General features: G+C 52.6%; 11 protein-coding genes across 11 annotated transcripts; 6 read left to right on the plus strand and 5 right to left on the minus strand.

Moving 5' to 3' along the window:
- Nucleotides 1–978: 978 nt before the first annotated feature.
- NUU61_001204 (putative C2H2 transcription factor) lies at nucleotides 979–2,183 on the plus strand (the record flags this gene model as incomplete). The annotated part of the gene is made up of 2 exons (XM_056651786.1): nucleotides 979–1,535; nucleotides 1,562–2,183. The coding sequence occupies 2 exons, from the start codon at nucleotides 979–981 to the stop codon at nucleotides 2,181–2,183; spliced, it is 1,179 nt and encodes a 392-aa protein (XP_056516636.1).
- Nucleotides 2,184–5,095: 2,912 nt separating this feature from the next.
- Nucleotides 5,096–6,722, minus strand: NUU61_001205 (uncharacterized protein; the record flags this gene model as incomplete). Its single annotated transcript, XM_056651787.1, has 3 exons — nucleotides 5,096–5,210; nucleotides 5,273–5,470; nucleotides 5,536–6,722. The coding sequence occupies 3 exons, from the start codon at nucleotides 6,720–6,722 to the stop codon at nucleotides 5,096–5,098; spliced, it is 1,500 nt and encodes a 499-aa protein (XP_056516637.1).
- A 2,147-nt stretch (nucleotides 6,723–8,869) lies between these two features.
- On the minus strand, nucleotides 8,870–10,085 carry NUU61_001206 (phosphotransferase family protein; the record flags this gene model as incomplete). Its single annotated transcript, XM_056651788.1, has 3 exons — nucleotides 8,870–9,563; nucleotides 9,631–9,926; nucleotides 9,987–10,085. The coding sequence occupies 3 exons, from the start codon at nucleotides 10,083–10,085 to the stop codon at nucleotides 8,870–8,872; spliced, it is 1,089 nt and encodes a 362-aa protein (XP_056516638.1).
- A 378-nt stretch (nucleotides 10,086–10,463) lies between these two features.
- On the plus strand, nucleotides 10,464–11,296 carry NUU61_001207 (uncharacterized protein; the record flags this gene model as incomplete). The annotated part of the gene is made up of 2 exons (XM_056651789.1): nucleotides 10,464–10,601; nucleotides 11,213–11,296. The coding sequence occupies 2 exons, from the start codon at nucleotides 10,464–10,466 to the stop codon at nucleotides 11,294–11,296; spliced, it is 222 nt and encodes a 73-aa protein (XP_056516639.1).
- A 244-nt stretch (nucleotides 11,297–11,540) lies between these two features.
- NUU61_001208 (pyridoxal kinase) lies at nucleotides 11,541–12,948 on the minus strand (the record flags this gene model as incomplete). Its single annotated transcript, XM_056651790.1, has 6 exons — nucleotides 11,541–12,177; nucleotides 12,243–12,360; nucleotides 12,413–12,625; nucleotides 12,689–12,768; nucleotides 12,837–12,847; nucleotides 12,898–12,948. 6 exons carry the CDS (start codon nucleotides 12,946–12,948, stop codon nucleotides 11,541–11,543), a joined length of 1,110 nt encoding a protein of 369 aa, XP_056516640.1.
- Nucleotides 12,949–13,876: 928 nt separating this feature from the next.
- On the plus strand, nucleotides 13,877–14,974 carry NUU61_001209 (uncharacterized protein; the record flags this gene model as incomplete). Its single annotated transcript, XM_056651791.1, has 1 exon — nucleotides 13,877–14,974. The coding sequence occupies one exon, from the start codon at nucleotides 13,877–13,879 to the stop codon at nucleotides 14,972–14,974; it is 1,098 nt and encodes a 365-aa protein (XP_056516641.1).
- Nucleotides 14,975–15,635: 661 nt separating this feature from the next.
- Nucleotides 15,636–18,118, minus strand: NUU61_001210 (AFI1/MesA family protein; the record flags this gene model as incomplete). Its single annotated transcript, XM_056651792.1, has 3 exons — nucleotides 15,636–17,342; nucleotides 17,392–17,452; nucleotides 17,508–18,118. 3 exons carry the CDS (start codon nucleotides 18,116–18,118, stop codon nucleotides 15,636–15,638), a joined length of 2,379 nt encoding a protein of 792 aa, XP_056516642.1.
- A 489-nt stretch (nucleotides 18,119–18,607) lies between these two features.
- NUU61_001211 (uncharacterized protein) lies at nucleotides 18,608–19,597 on the plus strand (the record flags this gene model as incomplete). Its single annotated transcript, XM_056651793.1, has 1 exon — nucleotides 18,608–19,597. One exon carries the CDS (start codon nucleotides 18,608–18,610, stop codon nucleotides 19,595–19,597), a length of 990 nt encoding a protein of 329 aa, XP_056516643.1.
- Nucleotides 19,598–19,948: 351 nt separating this feature from the next.
- Nucleotides 19,949–21,377, plus strand: NUU61_001212 (TBC domain-containing protein; the record flags this gene model as incomplete). Its single annotated transcript, XM_056651794.1, has 3 exons — nucleotides 19,949–20,398; nucleotides 20,455–21,200; nucleotides 21,254–21,377. The coding sequence occupies 3 exons, from the start codon at nucleotides 19,949–19,951 to the stop codon at nucleotides 21,375–21,377; spliced, it is 1,320 nt and encodes a 439-aa protein (XP_056516644.1).
- A 536-nt stretch (nucleotides 21,378–21,913) lies between these two features.
- NUU61_001213 (Cytochrome P450) lies at nucleotides 21,914–23,365 on the plus strand (the record flags this gene model as incomplete). The annotated part of the gene is made up of 1 exon (XM_056651795.1): nucleotides 21,914–23,365. One exon carries the CDS (start codon nucleotides 21,914–21,916, stop codon nucleotides 23,363–23,365), a length of 1,452 nt encoding a protein of 483 aa, XP_056516645.1.
- Nucleotides 23,366–23,515: 150 nt separating this feature from the next.
- Nucleotides 23,516–24,906, minus strand: NUU61_001214 (RNA-binding protein; the record flags this gene model as incomplete). The annotated part of the gene is made up of 3 exons (XM_056651796.1): nucleotides 23,516–24,555; nucleotides 24,611–24,767; nucleotides 24,826–24,906. 3 exons carry the CDS (start codon nucleotides 24,904–24,906, stop codon nucleotides 23,516–23,518), a joined length of 1,278 nt encoding a protein of 425 aa, XP_056516646.1.
- Between the last annotated feature and the right edge of the window lie 1,888 nt (nucleotides 24,907–26,794).

Here is a 26,794-nt window from a genome sequence, read left to right on the forward strand (position 1 = left end):
TCGTCGGTGTCCGGGCAGTCGGGCCCGTGGGCCCGCGGGCAGTCGGGTTGGCCGTGAGCTGAATCTCCGACCTGTCAACCCGATAACGCATTCCCTGCACTCGTTCCAGCAACGATCGTCAATGTGGTATGCCTGTCGCAAAAGGTTCCCTAGTTCATCCCCAAACTAAGGATACTACCTTTCCAACAAGGTTGCGTTGAGCCCAGAATGAAATCAGCCGGGAAGTATTGCAGGAGAAAAAGCGATGGGGGAAAATACAGGGGATCCTTGGTGTGGGCTTATATATAGAAAAAGTGACACCTGAGGATTCGAACGAATATACTAGGTCAACAGAATGAACCACTTGGCACAGAATATAATTAATCAGAAAAGAAATATAAAAATAATATAATAAAACGAAATCAAAATATAAATCAAAAACGCCGATCCGATGACGGGCAACTGGATTTGGTTCGACGTTGCGATCCCAAGCGTTCGCTTATGCCACTATCATCCTCGACAGCTGGACCCACCCTCTTCCCTTCCTCAGCCCTACTTTGTGAGGGTATCTTTCCTCCCCGACATTGGCTCTGTGCGGTGATTGCTAATTTCTTATTTTCCCAGAAAAAGATTAAACCATCCCCGTTTCTCGCTAGTCTCGCTAGCTTCTCCACCGGACTCGGCGCCGTGCGGGCCTGAGATGCATGTTTCTGGGGTTTCTAATCCAAGAATTGGACTGCAGATCCCCTTCCATCAGTACGTTGCGGAACGCCTAGATCTAAGTTTGGGGCAGTGCTCGACCTTGACTGTTTTTTATACCCATGGATCTCCCACGCAGATGCAATGTGAATCAAAGAGATATCGGAAGCCCTATGACTCTATCACTGTGATTGCATCCAACATTCCATCTGTCGACAGATTATTTCAAAAAAAAAAAAAAAAAAGAAGAAGAAGAAGAAGACAAGACAAGAAAAGAAAGCCTCTCATTTGGCAGCTGACATGAGAGTCCTCGATTCCCCCTCAAACGCTTTGCTGGACTTTGACCGGGTGGACGCGGCCGAGTTTCTCGACAAGGGCCTCAACGACAGTGTCGACGACATGCCCACCGTGAACTACAACTGGCAAGCCAAGGCCACCCAGGGTCCAGTGCCTGGGTGTGCAGGGTCTGTGGACCCGCTGGCAGGCTTGATGGATATCCCTGTTGGCGCGTCATCAAGCCCACCTTCGTCTAGTGTCCACCCCGCCATGGACTATGTGGCTCACTCCGACTCGGTCTCGTTCCTTGCCCCCGAGAGCTATTTATCGAGCCGCCGCGCCTCGTGCGTCAGCGATACTGTTGGCTCAGTCTATGCGTGGTCTTCTCCTTCCAACACAGACTTTTTGACAGCTCCTTCGCCGCCGGTTGACCCCTCTGTCTGCTCGGGCACACACTCGCCATTCATGCAATCCTACTACCCCACTGGGCCCTCGCAGCCCGCTCTGGTCCATCCCCAGCTGCAAGAGTATACAGCGCAGCAAATCGACAAGTGGTGTATTGAGAGCGACCCTGCTGCCCTGTACCAATCGCCCTCTTCATACCCAGCCAATTCTCTCGCTTTCCCCCATCTACCGACCTGCCCCTCCACACCTACCCCGATTTCAGTGATGGCTTGACCACCGCCGAATCCTGGCTGCCGCTGCCCGCCTTCACAGGGCCCTCAACCTCGACAGCATCGACCGCGGCACCGGACCACTTCCTCGCCCCGTCCCCACTCTTCCCATCCACTGCGCCTGTCTCCATTGAGTCGTCCTCTGTCCTCAGCGACTCTCCTGCCCCAACCCTTTCTGACCTCGACTCCCCACCATCCCGTGCACGCCCCTCATCACCCTCGAACCCAGCGGACCTCTCCCGCTACGGTATCCCCACCGGCGACGGCGCCTGGCGCTGCGCCCACCCAGGTTGCTCGTCCCAAGCCCTGTTTCGCCGGGGCTGTGACCTGCGCAAGCACTTTAACCGGCATCGCAAGCATTTGTTCTGCCGCCATGAGAACTGCCCGCAATCTGTTCAAGGCGGGTTCTCGAGCAAGAAAGATCGCGCGCGCCACGAGGCCAAGCACAACCCTGGCATTGTGTGCGAGTGGGATGGCTGTGGCCGCGTGTTTAGTCGCGTCGACAACATGAAAGACCATGTGCGCCGGATCCATCGCAAAGTTGGCTCTCGATGAATTAGGGCTTGAGTTGATCTATGGATGATTACGATCTTTTTCTTTTCCTCTTCTTTTTCTTTTCCTCTTCTTTTTCTTTTCCTCTTCTTTTTCTTTTCTTTTTTTTTACTTGCTGGTCAAGCACTATCCTTTTCTCTTCTCCTTCCCCCTTTTTTTCCCCCTCTTTTTCTTTTGGTTTATTACATTCTTTTCTTTTCTGTCCAGATGGTTATGTTACTGTATAAATACAGCGGAAAAAAAGGGAACGGGCGAACAGGCTTGTTTCTGGGGTATTGCATTGCGTTGACATTACGGGGTTCTTTGTTTTTTCTTTTCTGTTCCAATTGTTTTTCCAAGCTTGTGACGAACTCGTTTAGATACCGATATACACCGGGTGTGCCTAGTGGCCCGGTGGCTGCAGGCAGCTCCTTCTCTCTATCCACATTCACATCACTGTTCACGCAATTGAATTCGATCTACATGTCCATCTAGTTGATTCGATTCGATCGATCATGCTGCTATTTTCAGAAAATAGTCTTCACCTTGTAGTAGAATCCTTAAGCGATGGAGATCCAAAGCTAAAAGTCCAAAATAGATTCTTCGCAAAAGTAAAGAACAGGAAGAGCAAAAGAAATTGGGGGGGGAGGGAATAGAGCTGGGGCTGACGGCCCCTATCTCCACGAGCCGAAATCACCACCTCAAATAGGCAGGTGGGAAGATGTGCCAAGAACTCGTCGGTCAGCTTCCTGTCTTTTTATTTTTCACTTTCTATTTTTTTTATTATTATAATCATTATTATGAACTCCTTTTGCATTCAGTGTTCAATATAGAGGTATCGAGATAAGTCAGGTGGGTCGATCATCACAGCTATGACCAAGAAACGGTGTCTCGCCGAGCTAATCACGGTAGTGTCCATGCTTACTATAGCTCCTATGGGGATCCATGAATGGATCGGTTCTCCTTGGCTCTGAGAGGACACAGCGTAAATAGCCTGGCCAAGAAACAGGGATCGCAGCGTTTAACTATATCCGGTGTAGCGGGGGGCGGCCCCCCAGCCCAACGGGTTCCTATACAGAAGAAAATCCTGAAGATTATCATCTGGACGAAGTCTATTATTATCTCTGCTTTGTTTTGATGTCTTATTTTTGATTCTTTGATTCTTTTTTCTTTTTTCTTTTTTCTTTTGTATATTATATATATTTTGTATATGCTTTTTTGTTTATATTAATTTCTTAGAGTCTGTGGAGTTCGATGTGGATCTCCCTTCTCCCCGGCCCACATCCATCACCTACATACCCGTGGACTTGTGACATATTTAGAGTAGGCGATTCGGTGTCCCAAGGTTATTTTTTTTTATTGCTTTTTCTTCCTTTGTATAGCTGTGTTACTCTCAGACACATTTAGATACTATACAAGATCAGCATAGACAAGAGATCACGCCAAGCCAGGTGGCAACCCTATCGCAATCCATTTCCTTTCGTTGTTTGGATTCTATTCAAGCTGTTCCGGTAAGATCTCAGGCCATCACACCCCACCTAAAAAAAAAAGATCTATTCCCCCCGGGCAATCTCCGGAATGTCAAAGTCCCCCCCCCCCTTTTTTTTTTTTTTTGTTCTTCTCGGACAGCTCTTTTCGGTATTCGGTAGAGCAAGAAGCAAGCAGCAAGAAGCATGGACCCGGCAATAGTAGGGCTATATATAGCAGTGAGACTCCACGCGACGTACTTCCCGACGCAGGTCATCTTCCCTGGCCTTACTTTATTCCTGATTCCCCATTTGATCGCCGGAGCTCTGTGCGCTTTTAATTTTTTAGTTTTTATTTTTTACTTATTTTTTACCATTATTTTAGGACTATCCTTGTCTGTCCTCGTGGTGTACAAGACCGCACGTGTGCATAAGTCCGAGATCTCGCGAAGGGTTTATTTTAAGGGATCCGGAGCTATGTATATACATAGTCCTTGCGCTGATCATTTCCAGGTTTTGTGGGGTATGGTTCTTTTTTTAGGTATGAACACGCGTGAATTGGACCAGGGAAAAGATCTGATTTTGAGAGAGAAGGTCAGTCCCATGGCTCTCGTAGCACAAGGGCAATTCTCTGCGCATGAGGCATATTACTGTTCAAGAAAACCGTAATAATCATAATAATCATAATAATAGTAAAAAATCAGGCGTTTGAAGTCTAATAAATTCTATAATTCTGAATTGCTAGCCCTAACCGTGACGATGGCCTTGGGTTCATACCATGTCTATGGAAGTATGATAGACACTCAAACCTAAGAATGGGTTCTATCTTCGTATGTGAGGCATGATGCTACTAGACAAAAAGAGACACTGATTATTGTTCTTAAGCTTAAAATCGATCAAAGTATATACTCCATGTCCACTGAAGCATGATAGTCACCGAAAATGTGAGAAGGGTATACATCTTCGCAGGGCATCTTACCATTAGACAAGAACCACACTCGTTACTTGTCTTGAGGCTTGAACTCAACGATGCAGATCATCGTCAATAAAGAATACTAGGTAGTAAGAAGAATAATATAAATATGACCAAGTCAACAAGTCAATCCATGGATAATTCAACAAGTCATAAACTCCATACCAGCCGTGTCATCCCATACAAGAATACTTCCCAGTCGACCTATACACCAGGCTGCGAGCATACAAGAGCGAGTGGGAAAGCGAACAAGAACATAGTGTCAAGTCAAGGCTTCAAGAATACACAAAACGAATGGCCCATGTATCGTCGCTTTTCTAACAATGGCGGGACAGGTGGTATCATTGAAGAACGGAAGAAAAGAAAAAAAAGAGTAGACATCGAAAACAATCGGATGAAAAACCACATAGGTATCATTGATGCGAAAGTCGTCACGCGTAAATATCTGTCTCGAGGGTCTGGGGGTCCTCCCCAGCCCTCATTCTGAAGCTTTTTGGTTAGGAGTTCATTCTTCGTCGTCGGCCGCGAGAGCTGCCGACGGGACGCTGCGAAAGGACCTGTCGCAGGATGGGGTCGTCCTTGTTTTTATCGACGTGGTGGACGCGGACATGTCTGCACATAGATCAGCTAATTGCCCAAGAGTAAATATTAGATATCCACTGAGGGAAACCTACCGTTGCAGGTTATCAGGCCGCGGGTACTTGTGTTGCTGGTCCGGACAGAAGGGACAGACATAGCCCGGGGAATTATGGACTAGGCCATGGCGCATCATCTCATTCTTGCGCTTGAATCCTCGCCCACCCACACCGCGCGGACACCCCTCTACCGGACAGAAATGAGGCCGATCTTGCGAGTGTACATTGGCATGCGAGCTATATAGATCAGCGTGTTAAGAGGTATGCCGTTGGCGAAAAAGCAATGCTAGGCAACGGCTTACTTGAGGAGATACTGCGTCTGGAACGGGGGTGCCGTGCATCCCGGATGAGTGCACTTGAAGCTGCCAATTGACCCGTTGGTTGACGGGTTGGAGCTGAGCGAGGTGCGATCTCCGGACCCGGCGCTGACCTGTTCCGTGGGCGTCGGATACCCAGTGGCAGGGCTTTTGGCCGTGATGGACATATCATACGGCGACGCAGCCGGGTGCATCTCGGTCTGTGATGGGGTCCGCCAATATGATACCTGCGATGCGGGGGATGGGTTGGTCGACATGTCCTTGGTGCTCACGGGGGAGAAGTGCGAGAAGGGACTGGGTGGGACCTGGAACTGCCCGGGCAAGATGCGCTCCAGATGAGATTCATTTCGGGGCGCCGCTGACACCGGACACGAGGGGTATGGGTAAGGAGGAGGCAAGCTATTGATCCGGCCCGAGGGAAAGCTCTTGGGCGATAACCCTCCCAGTGCGGAGTGAATGGACGGCAGCACTTGGCTGTTGCTATTACTGTTACTGTCTGGAGGTGTTGCAGAATCTGGCGGCGAGTGGAAGGACTGGAGAGAGGGAAGCGATACTCGAGCCTTGATGCTCGGGGAGTGGTTGGGTTTTTTGAGTGAGGGATCCTCTGAGGGTCGTCGATCCGGGCCCGAGATCGACGGAAGACGAGGCGGCTGGACAGGGGAGAAAACCTCATTCTTGACCTCGATGGGCGCCACGGGGAGTGGAAGTGGAGGAAACTTGGTCCGCGGGGAGACGGGCTTGTCGTCACTTGGACGCCTGTCCTGCAACTGGGCCACGGCCTGCGCGGCCGTGGGCAGCGTGGGAGCTCCCAGACTGGGTCCAGGGGTCGGAGCTGGCTCAGGCTTCCTCTTCTCGACCAGGGCTGGGCGGTCGAGCGGAGGCGGCCAGTCCGTGAGAGGATGATCTCGGGCGTGATTGGCAATATCCGGACGGCTTGGGTCTAGATAGCTGATCAGCACCGAGTCGCCGAGACGCGTTTGAGTCCGGGTTTCCGGCAGGTGCTTACGGGAACGACCGGGCGTTCCCTTGGCAGGTTTCTCGACATCGCCCTCAGGCGACCCTGGGTGAACAAAGGGCGGCAGAGGCTCCTGCACCGCATAGGAGATTTTCTGGGCCACCGGCGGCGGCGACCGATTACAGGCGTCGTCCGAATCATACACGTCGGACGTCATCAAGGCGTGCAAGGCGCATCAGGGTGCGCTTGGCTTGAAATGCGAAAAGTGGGTGCTTAGGATTCCCTCCACCATCAGAGAAGATCCTGCGTCGAGGTCAGCGATATTCGGACATGTCTCAGTCGTGGCCAAGTTGCAGACGCAAGCAACATCAGTCAAACACATCCACATAGAACCATCGAACAAGAACCATCACGATGTAGGCTTATTCCTAAGGCCGAGGACTATCCGTGAAAAAGACGAAACTTCCCCGCCACGCTACCTCGGATTCCCCGCAGAACACAAGGTCCCGAAACAAAAAGAAAATATTCCCACACACTTGTTTTCTTGTGGGTGAATGTGTTGCTGTGCATTCTGCATTCTACTTGACCCGGTGGGGTTTGCAAAGGACTTACCACGATGGAATGCAGATGGCCCGAGTTGAGGCTCAACAGTGACAGTTTAAAAGCAGCGCCATGGGCAACCGGGGGAATTTAGTGGATCGGAAGGATCCAAATTTCGTTGCCCAGCAGAAGGGAAACCCGCAACCAGACCACACACACACAGTCTTTGGGGAATGGATCAACCCAAAGCAGTGGAGCACGGAAGAATTTCAGGGCTTGGGAGGTCCGAGGGTCCACGGCTCAGGGGGGCAGAGAGAGGGGAGAGGGGGAGAGATCGGGGGAAGGGGAAAGAAACAAGGGAGGGGAGCCCGAACGAAAAAGAGAAAAAAAGGGAAAGAAAGAAAAAGGAAAAAAAAAAAGAAGAGAAAAAAAAGACGAAAGGGAAAGGAAGAAAGGAGAGAGAGACAGCGTTGTGAATCCACGAGGGCTCGGGGAGGATGAGGCTCTGGGAGGTGGGCCCGAGGCTCCAGCGATTCATGGAGGATTCATAGTCGTATCCATGGAGATTATGAGCAGGATAATCATGATCATGATATTATCATATATTATCATATATTATCAAATTCTGATTGCGATTCTAGTCAACTAGTGTTATGACTGATCGTCGATTCCTGTATACGAGACCAATATCCATCACCCATCCACCATCACAAACATCCAGGATGGTCATCGGAGGATTTGAACCCGGTCGCACACTTTCCACCGCTTTTCCCCCTTCTCCACTCGGAGTCATCAGCCTGCGAGTCGCACGTCTTCTCCACTCCTTCAACCCGGGAAGGGGAACCTGCACGACTCGCGGCCCACACGGTTTGAGGGGAGTATTTCTCCTGGCGAGACGGGTTGGGTTGGGTTGGGTTGGATGATTTCTTCATTTCTTTTGATTCTGACTTTGTAGTTTTATGATTATTAGTAGTAGTAGTATTAGTAGTATTCTTACTCTCTTTTATTCTCTGGGTGTTGGTCTAATGAAGGATTTCTCCTTCGCAGGGGCTTTTGCCTCAGGGAGCCTCGACCCGTCAGCCCCGAAGGATCGCCAAGTGTCTCCCGGCTGCGTTGCCAACGCGGTCGGTGTCTGGTCTGCGGCACGGAAGTCGGCCCACGTTTCATCAGAGAATTTATGTCTTCGTGGGTTCATAGAATGGTTTGTGGTCGGGATAGACTTGCCCTTTTTTTTTTTTTTTTTCTGCTTCCTCTTCTTTTGAGATGCCGAGGCAGAATAGGAGAATATATTAGTACTACACTAATATACCCAGGTATTATATAAATATTAATAAGAATCATAGAATATTAATTGGCGCAATACGCGGCCCGCGCCGCACAAATCCCCAAAAACAGCCAAAGTGGGTTCTTCACCCCTCAGCCTCACTTTACGTAGAGCCGCAGGGCACACCACGTCAGTCACTGGGCCATAATTTAAGATATGAAATCAAGGAAAATGAGAAAAATAAATAAATAAACTAGACAATTAGCTGCCATCCTTTTAACTCGATTTATCCATATAGGGTCAAGTGCTGACGCGCTCAGACCACCACCTAGTGGGATAGGGGGCAGACTACGTAGGTCTCTATGGTCATCCGAGATATCCGTGGCCCCATTATGATGTTTATGTTGGTGCGTAAACCTAAACATCTGCCACGAGTGGGTGGTTAGTTGGTGCCCCGCTAAGATTTATGGGTTCTCACATACAGGAGAAGGATTGTAAGACAGAAGTAGTAGATAACCCCATGAATATAATGATGGTGATATATACACTCTTGTCCCAACTCACAACTTGCTCTTCCCCAACCGCTGTACCTGCTGTACTCGCTCCCATGCCCCCAAGGCAAACGGCTTGGCGCGCTTCGCATAATCCTCCGCCCGCACACTACTCGCCTGCCGACCAGCAAAGCGCGCCGCAATTCCCTGCATAATGACGGAGCCCCGGAACGCAAAGAACGCATCGCCCCAGAGGATATCCTCGGCGGGATCCCAGCTGGCGACCTCGCGGTACCAGCGAATGCAGTCGTCGCGCGCCGGCAGCCCTGGCACCCGGCCGGGCTGGAATTGCTCGACCTGGTGGTCGCCGCCGTCCATTGTGTAGGGGCTGGTGAGGTTGCAAAAGTCCGAGAGGGGGTGGCCCACCGTCGCCATCTCCCAGTCCAGAATCCCGATCACCCGTGGCTCCGTCCGGTGGAAGATCATGTTGTCGATTTTGTAGTCGCCGTGCACTAGCGTGCCGCGGTCGCGGGGTTGTGTCGTCTTCTGGGAGAAGAACTGTACCATATCCCCAAAATGTGGCAGTTCGCCCACTGGCTCCTTGGTGTCTGCGTCTACTACCTGCGACTGTGCCTTTGATACTGCTGTAAATGTTGCGATTTGTCGGTCGTAGAATCCTGTTGGTTTGCCAAACGTCTCTAGTCCCACGGACTTGGGGACCACCCGGTGGAACTTGGCGAGTGTCTGCACTGCATCCTTCCATCTGGAGCATGAACCACCGGGATTAGCTTGATATTCCCGGTGGAAGTGTATGGGAAATAGTCTCTTACAGGGCAGTCCTCTCCTCTGCGCTGACCCCGGGCATCGACGGGTCAGTGAAGTGCCGTCCATCCAGAAACTCCATAATGTAAAAGGGCGTGCCAATCACACTGCTGTCCTCACAGAGACAGTGGGCCTGAGGTACCGGTACATCGGTCTCTCCAAGAGCACGGATGATCTTATACTCCCGCTCCACCTTGTGTGCTGTCTTCGACAGCAACTTGCCGGGGGGTTTCTTGCGAAGGACAAATTTCTTGCCATCGGCAGAGGTAAGTTGATATGTTGGGTTGGACTGGCCAAAGCCGAACTATAGATCTGTGAGTATTCATTTGGAGTCTGGTCGAACGATTTAGATCCGGTCACTCACCTGTTTCACGTCCAGCGGAGTCTTGAGTGCAGGGACATTCTGGTCAATATACCGCTCGAGCGAGGGAATATCTATTGGTTGGCGCACAGCTCCCGCCATAATTGCAATTGGACCCAGAGAGAGATATTCCACCCACCAATACTTGGAGGTTGAACGTTGGAATATAAAGTAGCCGAGTCAACCTGGGGCAACCGGGGAACCTCGGCCCACGGGCCCTCGGGGCGGGGAGAGCCAAACAGACAAACAGCGCAAACATATAGAACAAACAGAACAAACAAGACGCGATGCGCGTGGCAGCGGTGAAACGCGCAGAAAAAGAGAGAGAGATACGTCGCAAGGGCTCAACTCACCGCAATTCTCGAAGGGGGAAGCTCTAATTGATCACTTAATTGTGGAATTCCCACTTCCCTACTCCCCACTCAGCACTTTCATTTGACCCTTTTTTTCTTTTTTCCCGATCAATTCCTGGACCATACCATGACCAAGGAGACCACCCCGCCTCACCCCGACTCTCACCAGCCTACCACCCGCGAACCCCCCTCCCTGCCCACCTCGCCGCTCGCAAAACGCACCAAGACCGACGCCGCTGCCATGACTGCCTCCACGGGGCCCGCTGTTACCTCGATCCAGCAGCCGCTGCCGCCGCTGTTTGTCAAGAAGCTCGTCGACTCGGCCCGTGCGCCGACGCGGGGCTCCGCCTTTGCCGCGGGGTACGATGTGTACAGCGCCAAGGAGACGGTTATCCCGGCCAAGGGGAAGGCCTTGGTTGACTCGGGCATTGCCATTGCTGTGCCGGAGGGTACCTGTATGTAAGATTCTTGAGAGGTGATGGTTGTGATACTTGTGTTGGCGAAGGATTGTCTTGCAATGGAGGAGTGTTGTCTGGCATTGTCAATTGAACCAGGAGCTAATTGTATACGATTCTAGATGGCCGCATTGCTCCACGCAGTGGTCTCGCCGCAAAGCACTTTATTGACACCGGCGCCGGTGTCATCGATGCTGACTACCGTGGCGAGGTCAAGGTGCTGTTGTTCAACCATTCGGATGTGGATTTCCCGGGTATGTGATATTATTGATTGGTATAACTACTTTCTGAAGACCCCAATTGCTGATGTTGTGCACTGCAGTCAAGGAGGGTGACCGGATTGCCCAGCTGGTTCTGGAGAGAGTGAGTCTGCTTTTTCCCAGACTCGTTTGTGCCATTCTGACCATGCTGTCCCCCGCAGATTTACACCCCCGAAGTGACGGTCGTCGAGGAACTCGAGGAGAGTGTCCGCGGTGGAGGCGGATTCGGCAGCACTGGTGCGTGAAGTTGGCCATGATTTTGGGACCGGTTTTGGAGTCGATCGATGAACGGGGTGTTTTGGAATGGAAGCCTTCATACCAGGAGGTACATGATACATGGTGATGGGAAGATAATCAAGTAAAAATAAAATGCGATGATTGACGTTTCTTGACCGTGCTTTCTTTTTCATCTATGTACAATCCAAGGTCTCATCCGATCTATGATCCAATCGGGTCCTCTATCATCCCTCACACGACACCAACAAGACACTATTGCAGCTCCGCCGGGAGATCGTCCTTCCACCATTCCTGCACGGCGAACTGGATCTGCGGGTCTCGCAAGAACCGCGCGTTCTGGACCAGCCGGACCTCGGCGGCCTTGGTGCGGCGCAGATGCTCGCGCTTCTGCGGCTCGTCCGCACCAACATCCCCGTTTTGCGCGGGGGCAGTCGCCAGCTCGGCATCACGGGCCTCGAGTGTCCGCTCGAGGACGCTGTGCATGCTCGCCAGGACCTTGACGGCCGCGCGCGCGAGCGGGAGGTCCGTGGCCGGCACACTGTCGGGGGACACCCACGAGCGGGTGGTGGACAGGTCTTGGCCGGCGGCGGCGACAGCCTCGCGGAGTCGCGCGACGGTCAGTGCGGCGAACATGTCGCCCGTCCCGCTGAAGAAGCAGTCCAGGGCTGGTACGTCGATGCGGAAGAGTCGGGGGGAGCCGTCGGACCGCGTCGTCGACCCGATCACCGTTAGGAAGTTCGCAGGCGGGCTGGGGGTCGTGCCGGACTGTGAGAGCTTGAAGAGCTGCACTGAGGTGATGATAACGTGCGGCACGGAGTAGATGCGGTGGATGGCAGTGATGGCCTCGGCGAGCGTGGCCAGGGAGGTGATTTTGATGCCGGACAACACTCTGGATGTCTCCGGTCAGGTCGGGTTGCTTCTGGATGATGTGGGTGATCTGTGGCAGTGACTCACTCGGCTTCGAACTGGTTGGGAAGAATCAGATCCGCATGCTGGATCATTTGTTTATAGGCCGGAACCACGTCATCGTTCACATATAGCCGGCCCTGGTCGCCCATGACGGGGTCCAGCACTATGCCCGGTGATCAGTTTCCGGATGGACGTCGATTGAGGCTGCTACTCACCCCAGAAGAACGACCCGGGCTTCGAAGCAGCCTTCTGCTGCAGGTCAATCCCAATGGCACCGACGGCCTTGACTGCGGCGGCACTTGGCGCATAGCCAGACAGCATGACATCGAAATCGGTGAGGTGGCTCTGCGCCAGGCCTTGATAGAGATCAGTGATCTCCTGCGCGGTGGCCCGCGTGCCCTTGAATTGGCGATAGCCCGTGTGATTACCTAGACGTGGTCAGTGACGAGCAAGAGCCTGATGGGAGATCTCAACGTATGGCCTCAACATACTGAAGTGGACGGTATTCAGCGCGGCCACCTCGCAGCCCAGCGACTGCATGACAAAAGTGGCCATGGTGTTTCCCACATGGCTGGTTGATTGTCAGTGGCCACCTTCACGATATTGATATCTTCGAGGGAGACATAGACATAGACATACCCATAGACCACCTGGTTTGAGTCAGCGCATGTTCATATTGCGATTCGCAAGGGTTGCTTACATGGCTGGCCACCGCTAGTACCCGGGTCTCGGGCACGAGGGATTCTGTCATGGCCGAGAACTAGATGGGATGGATAATTATACAATCAAAGATCAGCTCGGAATGGAGAGATCCTGGGGAGGCAGATGTCGCTGGTGGAGGGGCACAGCCGAAGTCTTACCTAATTTCCATCGAGTTCCATCGAATCCCGTTGACATACACGGAGATACTACTATCATGCTATGCCCAGGATATTCAATGATATGATTCTATTCCTGTTTACTCCTTTTTCTTTCTTTATTCTATATACGATGAAATGATAAAAAGTACTTGATCATCATAACATTGTAGACGTACATACATGCCCAGCAATGTGCCAATCACGATGCAGACTGAAATTACGATGGGCACCTTGCTTCGCCCAACTGACAGCCCGATCTGCAGCCTTTCTCTCTGCTCAATTGCCTGTGTACTGTGGTCTGGTCTGGTTTACTGCCGTGTTCCCTCGAGGAGTCATACAATCCAGGGTCCAAGGTGAACTCGCACGGTTTGATAGTCAACCGTCAACCAAACAAAGAAAAAAGAGAGCAAAAAAGCGCAGAAAAGGGCAGAAGAAAAGAAGACAAAGAAAAGCAAAGGATGCAACATCGACTGGTCTGGACTCTTAGCTGGCTGGAAATTGGCCCCAGCCGTTCTCCCCTGAACCTGCTCCACCGGCTTCTAGTTCTGAGGCGCATCTCATTTGCGACACGCTTAGGGCGTTATCTGCGTAGGACATAGGTAGGTCATCCTTTGTGGCTTGCTTATTCTATGCGGCCCCAAGATTCTTCTTTTTCTTCTTGTCTTCGCAATTGTTTCTTTCCTTTTGCTTCTCATGTCTCTTGTCTGTCTTGACCCCAGACCTCTGCGTCTTCGTCACTCTTTTATTTTATTTTAATTCTTCTTGTTACCTTGGTTGTTACCATCTGATTATTCCCAATAATTGCTTCATTCGTTCATAATGGATGCCATTGGCACTCGACACACCCGTCCTTCGTTGTCTTCCACAACCCTGCCACGCTCGCGTCGGCAACACAAAAGTCCCCGATTCTATCATGGCCTACTTCTGTTCTTCTTAATACTCTGTCTGGCTCCCGTTTCCGCCCTGGACCAATCTGCCGTGGATAGACCAGGTCAGGATGGAGATGGCCCGCGCTCGGCTCCTGACCCAAGTGGAGGGATCATCGCAGATCTTCACGAGCGATCGGCTCCATCACCCACGATCTCTGAAGAACAGCATGCCACAGAATTCCAGGATGGACATGAGCTCCCAATTCTGCACCGGCGCATCGCCAATGCCAGCATGGACGACTCCCCGTCCATGCCGACACCCTTTGACAGTCTGGCGTCGAACTTCGCCAACGCCAGCTGCACCAAGTTCTTCAACAAGTTCCTCAATGACCCCACCATCACCAACTGCCATCCTCTCTCGCTGCTGCTGGAAAACTCCAACTCGTTCTTCCACTCCCTGAGCTCGGCCGCCTCCACCACCCGCGTCCTCGACACCGCCTGCTCCAAGACCGTCTCGGAATGTGCCCCCGCCATGTCTTCGATCGCCTCCCAGCTGCTCCAGGACGACACCTGCGGGCCGGACTACCACTCCAAAAACGGGGTTGTCAAGGGCGCGTACCGCGCCCTGGTCGCCTACGAGCCTCTCTACCACGCCTCCTGCCTCACCAGCCCCACCACCAAGGCCTACTGCTTTGTTGACGCCGTGACCAACTCCACCGCCGAGGATGACTATAATGTCTACTTTATGCCGCTGGGCAGCTCGCTCGGCTCGTCGGCCAAACCTACCTGCAACAAGTGTCTGCAGGCTACCATGGGTGTCTTTGCGCACTGGGCTGCGGTCGACAACCAGCCCCTCGATAATACTTATATGCCCTCTGCCAAGGCTGTCAACGAGCACTGTGGTGACGACTTTGTCTCCACGAACGTCACTGTCGGCTCTAATACCATCGCATCCCGTGCAGCCTTGAGTGTTGCTTTCCCGGATTTCCGAGTTGCTGTCTCTATTATAGGGCTTGTGCTCGGCGCTACAGCCACAGGGCTGTTTTAATAATTGCGCGAGAACATATCCTTGGATAGACCCGTTTTTCCTTTCTTTGTTTTAGATACCTCGACTACATGCCTGTTTCTTTGTCTGTTTCGGTTTCTTCTCTTTTTTTTTTTTTTTTTTTTTTTTGGGTTATTTCATACCTACGGGTACGGTCATGCGTCATGAAACGAAAAGCGTGCCATTTCTTGATCTACTGTATGTAATTCAATACACTTGTCTATAGAGCAATTTTACTTGTGCTTTATAACTATTCCTTCCATGGAATGTAGTATTCCTGGCTTTATCTGTTCATATATTTCTACTACTGTCGAGATCGAAGGTATCGTGTACACTCCATAGTCTCTGTCGGCCCCTAGCCTCCTTATTTGACTGCTATCAAGTCTGTACCAACTATGACTGCCTAATCCCACTTCAAATGTCCAAGTCAAATGTCAATATGTTTCAAACGCCGATATGTATAAACAGGATCCAGTATATCCACAGTGAGAAACAGGCCAAGCAAAAATAGACAGTATATGGACAAAGATGCAAAAACAGTCATGATGGAGAGGACATGGACACTTCTCGTTCGTCAGTGAAATGAAATGATGACCTTGGAAGATCAGATCCAGATGCCTGGCAAAATAGCAGAAAAAAGCACATCCACCAAAAATATTATATCTCAGCTTCGTCTCGACAAACCATCCCCAAGAGCAACTCCAACCAAACTCTGAGGCTCGCCGCCGAAACTCGCGCCAGGGGTGGTGCTCGTGGGCGGGGAAGAGTTGGGAGACCCAGGGCCCGAGATGGGGCTCTGGGCGGCGGCGTCGCGGTCGCGCTTGACGCGGAAGTATCCCAGTTTTGCGAACCGGCCGAGGTGCGACCAGAAATGGCGCCCGGCCGGGTGCGCGGCGATGCGGTCCAGGAGCTCGACGGTGGCTTCGCGGACGACCTGGTCGGGATGGAACAAGCCCATGCTCAGATAGAACAACCCGGCCTGGTTCTCTGGGGCCACGGTCAGCAGCTGGCAGATCCCTGCGTAGTCCTTGACTGCGTGCGACAGCGCCAGGTAGATGGCGGCAGCGTCCGGGTGGGACAGTTTCAGGGACCGGAGTCGGTCATGGTGGTGGTGCAAATCGGGGCGCTGGATCGGCCGCGCGGGGAAGTACATGGCTGCTATGTCCTGGATGTACGAGTAGTACGACCGTGTGTTGCGCCAGCCTTCGATTCGTGATACCGACGCCGAGAGCTCGCGTTGCTTGGCGGCTTCGTCGGGCCATACGTACCCGTGTCCGCGCAGTGTTGTCGGGTCTGAGCTATCGGCCTGCTGGCCAGTCGGACTATCTGGAGACAGCTCCTCACCGGGGCCGATTATGTAGAGATTCGAAGCACCGTAAACTGTCTCTTCGAAGGCTGCGGCGACGCGAGTGAATTTGGTAATGTATGCGCGCCATTTGGCTCGGATTGCATTTTCCCCATGACGATTGCTGATACTGCGGAGGATATCTTCCATAAAGAGATTGTCACCAGTCGGGTCTGAGTTGGCTTGAGAAGGGTGGTTTAGCAAAAGTGAACTCTGCTGCTGGAAAAACAAAAGCCCTTCGGTTACCGGCGCTGGTTCGACATGACTTGAAATTTTCATGCGGCCTGTCGGTAGATCGCACAGAATATCCCACCATTCCGGGTGGTTGGCAAACGTAGGATTTGTCACTCCAGCGATAAACCCAGGCACTTTGAGGAGATCGTCGATCTTGGTGAGATCGGTATAGGGGAATGCGTGTCGCGTAAACCCGCGCAAGATGCCCCCAGATGCAAGCGCGCAGGCCGCGAGGACTGCCTCGGCCACCTCCCCAGAAGGACGGTTGTGCCCAAGGAAGACCACTCGCTTTTGGGTGAGAATAGCATTGACCAGGACAATGATGGGGTGCGTGAATGGACCACTGGTAGTCAAATGGGGGTGAACCGGGAAGGCTTGAGGGGAGGCGGCATGGGGCGCGGCAAAGGTCTGGATGAGCTTGATGAGGGAGAAGTCACCCACAGTCTCTGGCCAGATTACCGTCGGGATTTTGACTGGAATTGGAATGTCGTTGTAGACCACTTTCGACTCGAACTCGTGCGTATCCCGCGGCAGAACGTATCGACTGGCTTTCTTGGGCGACGGTGGATAATCCTCATTCTGGGTCTCTTCGTCCTCCCGCTGGTGAATCATCTGCTCAAACTTTTCAATAAACATCTCCTTGGTGTTGCTGGATTGCAGGATATGGCGCTCCAGTATGGAAAGCTTCGGCATCAACGAGAGGTCCATGTTGTTGACGGCGTCGTAGAGGGATGCTAGTGTTTCGGGGAATGGCGACTTAAAATAATCCTCCAGCGCCAAAAGCAGTAATGGCTGTGATTGTCAGACTATGTCCAGAAATCAATAGGCGTGAGTAGTTTACCTTGTATATATGGAGAAACGAATGCCGCGTACAGATTGCCATGGCCTTGACTACCGCGCCTCTGTTCAAGTCAGTCCTTCTGCTTCTCGAAGCTCATAAAATATGGGCGAGCATACCGTCGGACCGTGTTATCCTGCTTCGTATTCACCAGGTTCAGCACATACATCAGAGGAGGCCCCTCGCCACCCTCTTCGTCCTCGCTGTCATCCTCATCGTCGGAGGCTTCGTCGATGTTCTCGTGCTGGATGTGGGCACCCTCTTCATTCCCGTGATATCGCTGCGATTTGCGCTTTTTCTTCTTATTGCCACCCGTCGATTCGTCATCGTCCTCACCGCTTGTGTCTTTATGCAAGAAAAAGATGGTCCAGTCTTGACTCCGCACATGTGTTTGATCCGGAAGCATCAGCTCCGCCAGCATGCTCTCGTCGCCACTGATCGGAGCAGGATACTGGTGCTCCATTATCGGGCCCCGGTCGATATGGAACGAAGCTACCAGGATGTATTCGACATGGCGCTCCGGCGAGTCGAGCGGGTACTGCGACTTGCATCGGCGCGGCTTGAGGCCGGCATTCTCGGCGGATATCCGTTGCCCGGAGGCGTGCGAGGTGCTCGGTGACCGGCCGACGAAGGAGGTTGCGGGCGAAAGGCGGGGGAGCCCATTGGTCTTGGGGTTGTGGGAGGCGGACAGGGAGTCATTGGATGGTCGATACGGCAGTGTCGTCGCCATCGTCGGAGGAGTTGGTCGAAACGAGGGCTCCGGGTAAGGCGAGAGACTCGAGGTGCATGTCCGAGACTGTCACAAATTCTGCAGAGAAGAGAAAACCCAAGCCCATTCGATCGGGTGGTGTCAATGCTTCGTCTAGACCAATTACCGAGGGTCAAGTCGATCGTTCAGGGGCTGCTAGGAAAAAGGGAGATCTCCACAGCGGGGACGATAGGCGATAACAGCCCTGAAGATGATTACCGGGACATGAGGGGAGATGGAAGAAATGCACAAAAGGATGGTGTGATCGATATATGATATTATGGATACACAGCAGACTAATCCCTCGTAAATTGACACATCACATACAACAAACTGCAAGTCGAACAAGTCCAATTTGCATGTTTATAGATCAGAACACGTGCCCTCGGGCCGACTATGCCCCGATTGTTTACTTGCGATAAGCATCGCTTCCTGCAAGCTTGAGACTGACATCCTGCGACCAACCATGGTATGTCCTTCAATCGTTGTCTCGTAATCACTACTGACAATGCAGGCCAACAATCCAACCTTCAAGCCGTCGCCACTATCTTTTGGCTCGCCCAGGGCATCGCCCTTCCGCCGACCGTCCACCCCAAACTCCCCGCCCTCGGCGCGGCCAGCAACACCTGGGAGCTCCCTGGCAGAGGGTATACTCCACTTCAGTCGCCAAGCAAGCTCAATCAGTCGTACACTGTGGAAGAAGACGACTCCATCTCTCCCAAGACCGGCCCCGTTCCCCAACCCAACTTTACCAGAGAGCTTCCCCCTTCCCCCACAAAAGGAGCGAAGTCGCCAGCCCAATCGTCGCCGACTTTTAAAAGCAGGCTTAGTGGTTTTGTGGGTGCTACCACTGACGCGTCGGCAAAATTACCGGCCAACCAAGTGAGAGAGATTCGAGAGGCCTTCCAGGTCCTCGATCGGGACAATGACGGGATGGTCAATAAAGACGATGTAGCCGATGTGTTGATGAACTTGGGTAAGCTTTCTTTGGTGGAGTCTCTTGAAGATAGCGAGGGTATTAATTCAAATTTACATCCAGGCCAAGATTCGTCTCAGTCGACGGTGTCACGATTCTTCTCTGGCGGTGCTCAGACGATCAATTTCCCGACCTTCCTAAATACCCTGTCGCAGCTGATGTCCCCCATGTCATCGTCCCAGGAATTGCTCAATGCGCTTGCCGCCTTCGATGACGATGACAACGGCCAAATCGAAGTGGCCGAACTGCGAGACGCTCTCCTACATACAGCCCCTGAGGAAGGAGAAACGCCCTTGACAGAGCAGCAGATTGACGAGGTTTTCAGTGGGTTCACCGGGCGACGGGCATTTGGAGGCCGGGGTGCGAAGACTGGTGGTATGGGCAAGAGGGGCGAGGTCTTCCAGTACCACGACTTTGTCCGCAGCGTCGTGGGAGGAGAAAACGGGAACAATGGACAACGGGATGCTGGTGCAGCTCAGGCTTGATTTATCTAAATTCAATGGGATTGGCGTATGGGGATTTGGGTCTGGGTTTTTCCGTTGGCGCAGCTCCCAAAACTGGGTCACAGTATTCAACGAATCTAGCTGTTTGCTTGTGCGATAGTATAAGAATGACTATGACGAAGATATTGAAATAAGCATCCATGGAGAGGTCATAGAGACTCGATAGTTGAAACCAAATCTATAAGAAACGGAGACTTTGCGCGCTCCGCATTTTCCAACGGCAGAAAACTAACACCAGCCACCGCGCGTGCAACATTCTCGCCTCTACACCTGGCCCTATCTAAGATGTCTGTCAGTCACCCACAGATGCAGACCTGATCGTTAGCAACAACCATGGCCAAACCTCAGCCTTCGTGGGGTCTCACTGGCCCCGAGGTGCCCCCATCCCCACGAACGATGCGGACGCTACGAAAGATCCAGTCCCATCAAGTCTTGACGACCTCGAGCGCCTTGATTGCCAACACCCAGCCTCCCCTTCCATCCGATGGTCTTGAGAATGGACCACCAACAGCGCCGGTGGGTGCTTCAGTGCGGGCACGGGCGCATCGCCGCGCGCGATCGAACAGCGATGCTGCCACTCGCGAGGCAGCGGCAACAGCAACAGCTCCCGCCCCAACTCAAAGGCGCCCCGCGCGCAAGACGGGTTCTGGAATCGGATTGAAGCGCTCTGTGCTGGAGAATCTTCTGCGCGACGGGCCTCAGAATGGGAATACGCGTGAGGGCCTGCAGGAGCTGAAGTACCTTGTCCTGTCGACCAGAGTCGACGCAGATGGAGATGGCATGGTAAGTATTTCGTGACGATGCTTGCCAACGCCGCTAACATTTTGGGATCATGCTAGTCCTCGTATCGCGTCTATTTGTGGCTCATTCTTCTGAATATTCCCCCTCTTCCTACCGACGACTACCTTGCTCTTGTTCACCGCGGCCGCTCCCCGGCATACACCAAAATCCGCAATGACACTTTCCGCACCCTCGCTACTGACCCCCTCTTCAAACGCCGTGTCACCGAAGCCAGTCTGATTCGGCTGCTTAACGCCGTGGCATGGAAGCTCCATGACTCGAAAACGAAGTCGCGTTCTCGACCCTCGTCCCGCAGACGCGAGATGGAGCTTTTGGTGAACACTCCTCCCAGAATTGCCGAAGACCCATCTGTCCCTGATGACTCTAGCATGGGCTCTTCGGGTGATTCGACTATCTACGTCCAGGGAATGAACGTGCTCTGCGCGCCCTTCCTGTATGCCGCCCGTAGCGAGGTCGAAGCCTTTGCCCTGTTCCACTATTTTGTTACCCGAGAATGTCCTGGCTACATTTGTGGGACTATGGATGGAGTGCACAAGGGCCTTCGCCTGGTCGACCGCTGCCTCGAGATCGTGGAGCCCAAGCTTGCGGCTTACCTCTTCTCTAAGGGGATGCAGGCGGAACTGTATGCGTTCCCATCTGTTTTGACCCTCTGTGCTTGCACACCCCCATTGCCAGAGGTCTTACATCTGTGGGATTTCTTGTTTGCATATGGGCCACACCTGAATATTCTCTGCATTGTTGCCCAACTCATCCGCATGCGGGACATCATTTTCGAGAGTCCGAGGTAAGTTGCTTCCCCATGGTTTGCCTTTGGAATATTTCTAACTTCTGGATTAGTCCCAACAAGATTCTTCGGTCTTTCCCTCCTCTTGACGCCAAGGAGATCATCGCATTGACAGTGCTTCTGGTCCGGAAGATCCCTGATGATATCTACGTAGAGCTGATCAACCATGCGAAATGAGGGCCTACGACAGCCATATTGCGGATCTAGCATCACAGGTCACCTTTTTTTCTTTTCTTTTCTCTGGCTTTCATGATCATGGCGTTTGGGCATTTGATGATTTCTTTGATACGGGATCGGGGCATGAGACATGAAAAGAGCATTGGCACCATGACAGTTTGAATGAATTGATGATTCTCTTAAGCTGATTGAGAACTTTTAAGTAGTCCTCTAAGCACTCTGCCCTTCAGCAACGCGATAAGATGCGGTTTATTGTGAAGCTATCACCATCAAGCAACCAAACAGTCTCTGGGTCAATTATCGTCGTGATTTTCAAACCTGAGTTTCCCAGACTACAATGAGCAAACACTGAACTTGCAGCACTCTTTGACAACTTTTTTTTTTTTTTTGGTTTGCACTCTGACAGCCCTCCTGTATGGCCTTCTTATTGACATACCTGCTGATACAAGAACCTCATAACCCTCATCTGCCTCTCTATTCTCGCGAGAAACTATTTGAAGGACCCCACACCCAAGAAAAGAGCTACTGGAGAAACCATGCTCGTCCTCATCGCCTTCCTGATCATACTCGGGGCCGCTGCGTACCTCTACACCCAACCCCATCACCATAGCACGACCACTCGCCATATCGTCGCCCCAGACCAATGCCGTCTCCTCATCGCCGGCAAGCTACAGTGGCAGGGCCACCCGAATGTGTTGAATCCTCACCAGTCAAGGGCTCTGCCAAATCAGCATTTCAATATCGCCTTTGGCATTGAAAATGCCTTTACCAGTTCCAACCCGGTCTACGTCAAGAAGTTTGTGGGCAAAGTGAAAAACATGATCAATCTTTCACCGCAGAAATGGGTTGATATGGCCCAGTTTACCAGAGACACGGCGCGGACATGGATTGAACCTGGTCTCAACGTCGACGGGATCTTCAACGTCGAGATCGACGATGTTGGAAGTGAAGCAACGCTCGCCCATGGCGAGGGCCCTCCAGAAGAGATCCGCGTCCATCTTACGAGTCTGGTCCAGGCTCTCTCGCTAAGGGTCGTTCTATGGGCGATCTTCAACTGGAAGATGGGCGAGGATGATATCAAGAACTGGAATCTGCTTGAATTAGCAAACTCAATCAACCGCGTCTGGATCGCATCAAAGAAACAGCAGCCCGTTCCTCGATTTGAGGATGATGTTTTGTTGCGAAATGCCCTCTGCGAGTTCGAGCCTCGCGAGCGTGGCAAAGAGAACCCGCTGAACTGGATCCTGCCATCGTTTGAAACAGTCTGGCGCGTCGTCCTGTGCGCGTTCCTTGAGCTGCGCTTCACGACGGGTCTTTGCCACCGCGAATGGAGAGCTGCGCTCGTTAATTTTGCGCGAGTGCCCACTCAGGACCAGTTCACGCGGTTTCCACCGTTTCCACCGGCTCCAACGGCGAGTACTGGTGGTCTTGCCGGCCGCGAGAGACAGACTGGTAGCAACATGCCGCAACCCATCAAGTCTGGCACCCATCTGTGCACCAGTGCCTCAGTGCAGAATATCGTCTCCGAATTGCTTCGGCTGTATGCGCCCACACGCAGAATCAAGCGTGCGTACCGCATGTCCGAATCCCATCCTAATATCTTCGGCGTTGCAGCCCAGCAACAAGACTATATCCTCGCAGCCGACATCGAAAGTTGCCATCTCTCGCCGCTGATCTGGGGTGCCGATGGCAAGACGTTCAATCCGGACCGCTGGACCCATCTGACTCCGGCTCAGAGACAGGCTTTCATGCCGTTCGGCGTGACGCCATTCGAATGCCCTGCGAAGCCTGTTTTTGCCCCCCGCTTGATTGCTCTGTTGCTGGGGGCGCTGTTTGATGGGTTAGGGGCTCGAACGGGCAGGCAGAGACAGTGGAGGTTGGATTGCAAAGATAAGGAGATTTTGAAGGAACTGGTTCCTGGGATGCGGTTGGATGTTGACCGCGATAGTACGTATGACACCCTGGAGTTGGTGGGCACTTGGGAATAGATATTGGATCATCTTGCGATGCCAGGTTGTATCACTGGGAGTACTGGGGTCAATTCCTTTTTTCTTTTTCCCCTACAAGACAAAGACACAAATGCATATCCATTTTCATGTGTACCCCAATTCAAAACTACTAACCACCCGCCCTGCAGATCATGTCGGCGCCGACGTCGACAACAGATCTACCGACATGTTCGCCAGCCCTGACCCATCAACGACCAGCGGCTGAAAAGGGTCGACGACCCTCTTGACCGGTGTGTATCGCTCCTCAGAAGAGTCAGACAGCTCGTCGCTGAGAGACAAATCCAGCGGGTCTGGGTCATCCGCCTGCGCAGCGAGCTTGCCATCCCAGCTGCCGCCGCGTGCAGCATGCGCGCTACCGTCGAGCTTGACCCGGATCCGCGACCCCATAAACGTCATGTTGTTGAACATGCTGACGGCCCGCCGCGCCTCGTCGGCGCTGTGCAGGGTTGCCGACCCGTGTGTCTGGTCTTGCGGTGAGTGCGCGTCCGACGTGCCGACTATCTGGCACTGTTCGACATTGCCGGCGCCTTGCAGCAGTGTCTTCAGGTCGGCGCTCGTCGTGGCGGTGTGGAGGTTCTGGATGCGGACGGTTCGCCACACTAGTGAATATGTCGGCGAGCTGGGGTCTGTGTGGCTGGCCCGCGACTTGTGGGGATGGTAGCGTGGAGACGTGTCGGGGCTGTCATCATCTTCGCGCGCTTCGTGCAGCGGATGCATCGGTGATACCGGGTAGCTTGGGAGCATATTCCAGCTTGTCCCATCGTACACCGAGCAGTGCATCAGTGGCGAGGGCGAGAAGCACTGTACCGGCTGGGCTAGTGGATCTGGCATCATTGGCATGAACTGCTGTGGCATGGACATTGCCCCCATCATCGGGCCGTACTCTGGGTACGCATATGTGGGACTGGCCGGGTGGACAGATCTAATGAAAACAATTAGCTTGGTCAAGGAAAGCAGAATGATAGTTTCGTACTCGGGCGAGATCGGTGATGGCGGCATAGCCATGTTGCCCTGCACTCGGGGAGGCGTCGAGTGCCCGGCCATGTACCCTGAAGGCATCATGGCCGGTGGGCTTCTGGTAGGCCCGGCAATGGGCTTGGTGGGCGCACTGGTGCGAGCCAGCGTGACAACCAGGCTCTGGCCCTCCCATCCATTGGTGGATAATCGATCTGCGATGATGTCAGTCTCGAACCAGAAATGAAAAGTGAGTGAGGAAGCACCCACGATACGTTCGCCACGCTTCGTCCTCATCTTTGACAATGATCTGCCCCAATCCCGTGGGGAAGCCGTGGTTGTCATCATATACTACTGCCTGTCGAATATGCTGTGCTGTCTGGCGCACTAGGTCCTTGAGTTCTTGCCAGCGGCAGTGAGCTGGGATCTGGATGGTTCAATGTTAGTCCAGTCATCCCCTCATGGAAGCATCGTCGTCCACCTACCCCCTGGAGGAACACAACGAATTCATCGTCGGATCTGCGAGATCGCGGACTGCGTCCCTTTTCACGTCCCAAGAAAGGCATAGCAAAGAGCTCTCTGGACCTCACAATGCAACCCGATGATTCTGTCCTGCCGAGTGCGGCACCGCCAGATGCGACGGGCTAAAGTGGGTGATGTCGAGCACGTTCCTCGTGTGCAGTATCCCGTGCGGCGTTGCGAAACAGTCGGGGCTCGACTTGTCCGACCAAGGTTCTGTAGTTGTTTGGTTGAGTCTCCAATGGTGCGTCAACCCAGGTAGTTTGCTGTTTGTATAATTAGCTACCCGATCACACACATATATATAAACCTAAGTTCTCGAGCCAATGGCAATGACATCAATATCACCGAGGAGCCGGTGCAGCAACGCGTCAACCGTCGAATACCAGACCAAAACGGTGCCTACCTTTTTGTGAACCACTGCAGGTCAACGGATTCGTCTGCTCGACACCTGCGCTGTGCGAAAAGAAGACAATGATCCCTCCACGATCTGGATGAGCGAGCCTATTATAGAAAACCACGGCCAAAAAAGGGAAGAGGATGAAGGTATGTGACTTTTAGGGGATGTTTCACAAACAATATGTGGATGACTCGGTCGCAGACAGCGAGAGCGAAAGAGAGCGAGCGAAAAAACGACAGAGAGAGAGGGTCCTCATGGCTTGCAGCCCACAGGCGAAACCCCAGCTGCAGCAACTGGAGCCAGTCAAAAAGGCCCGCGCGTAGTTTCTCCAGACGCTGCGATATGTCATTTTCGTCAAGGCCGAGTGCTCAGCTCTGCCAGATGCAATAAAGCAGTGCCACCGAGTAGTTACTTTTGCGGTGGCTTTTTCTTCTCGTTTCTTCTTTTCCTTTCCCTTTTCTTTTTTGTGTCATTGCCATTCTCAATTCTGACAAGCAGATACTCAAGCATTCCACGTCAAGGATGAGATCTTCAAGTGAATTGGAGCGCTTAGCATGCGGTGGGTTACACCGCCAGACCCAGATCGGAAGTGCCAGGGAATTGACGTGGAGCTGAGAGATCTGAGAAGAATTCAAATCAGCCGGGATCAACAAATTGGAGAGATCTGGATGGACTCGATGCATGAGAGGAAGTACCTGCAGCTTTTCATGGCTGGCTGGAGGTTCGTCATGGACTCCACTGTGTTGCTTTTTGTTCTTTCGTTGGCGGATGATTTCGTGTCTTCGATCGCAGTGACCCGCACAGACGCATCTTGGCCAACGCACGAAGCTGAAAAATGCGACCAAGCAGGACGGGTCACACTGCAGGTTCTCCATTCGGGGCTCCACTTGAGGATTCAGGAATTCCAAGATGTTCTTGATTCTGCAGATCTGGTTTCTTAGCGTATGTGCCACCTGCTCTTCTGCTGTCACGGTCTCATAGTCTCATCGTCAACCTTAGAAATTGGGTGGGACAAGCTGAGCTCTCAATACGATTGTGGCGGGCTGAGTGTGAACAGCTCGATATTTGGCTGAGGAATTCGTGTCGAGTTCGCAACTCCCTGGGCATCTTTGGTAGATTGACTCAATTGACAACGGGCTATCCGGCGTTGAAAGGTATGTACAGTGTCGCTAATGCCATGCAAAAAATTGAGGCCTTCACTTCCAGGGCATCGAGCCCTTCTATTGAGCAACGAGTGATATCCGAGACCGACCGGAGTGTGCAGGTCTTTTGGATGTGCTCGACAACTCCCTTGAAATTCTGCAGGTTTCTTTTCCGGAACCATTCGATCTCGAGATGATCTCGATGTCGAGATAATCGAAGAAAGTGTGAAATCTCCACGCGTTCAAATATTTCCCCGTCCAGCTGTGCCGGTACAGCGGATCACATCCAGAGAAAACCAACGGAGATGTCGAAGAGAATGAAAAGTCGAAAGTGTCGATATTCGGGGGCACAGTGGTGGCCGTCTTTCTAGTTGGGGGTGTGGGATATGTCGA

Source organism: Penicillium alfredii (genome assembly GCF_028826965.1).
Source record: "Penicillium alfredii strain IBT 34128 chromosome Unknown utg000001l_segment0_segment0, whole genome shotgun sequence".
NCBI lineage: Eukaryota > Fungi > Ascomycota > Eurotiomycetes > Eurotiales > Aspergillaceae > Penicillium > Penicillium alfredii.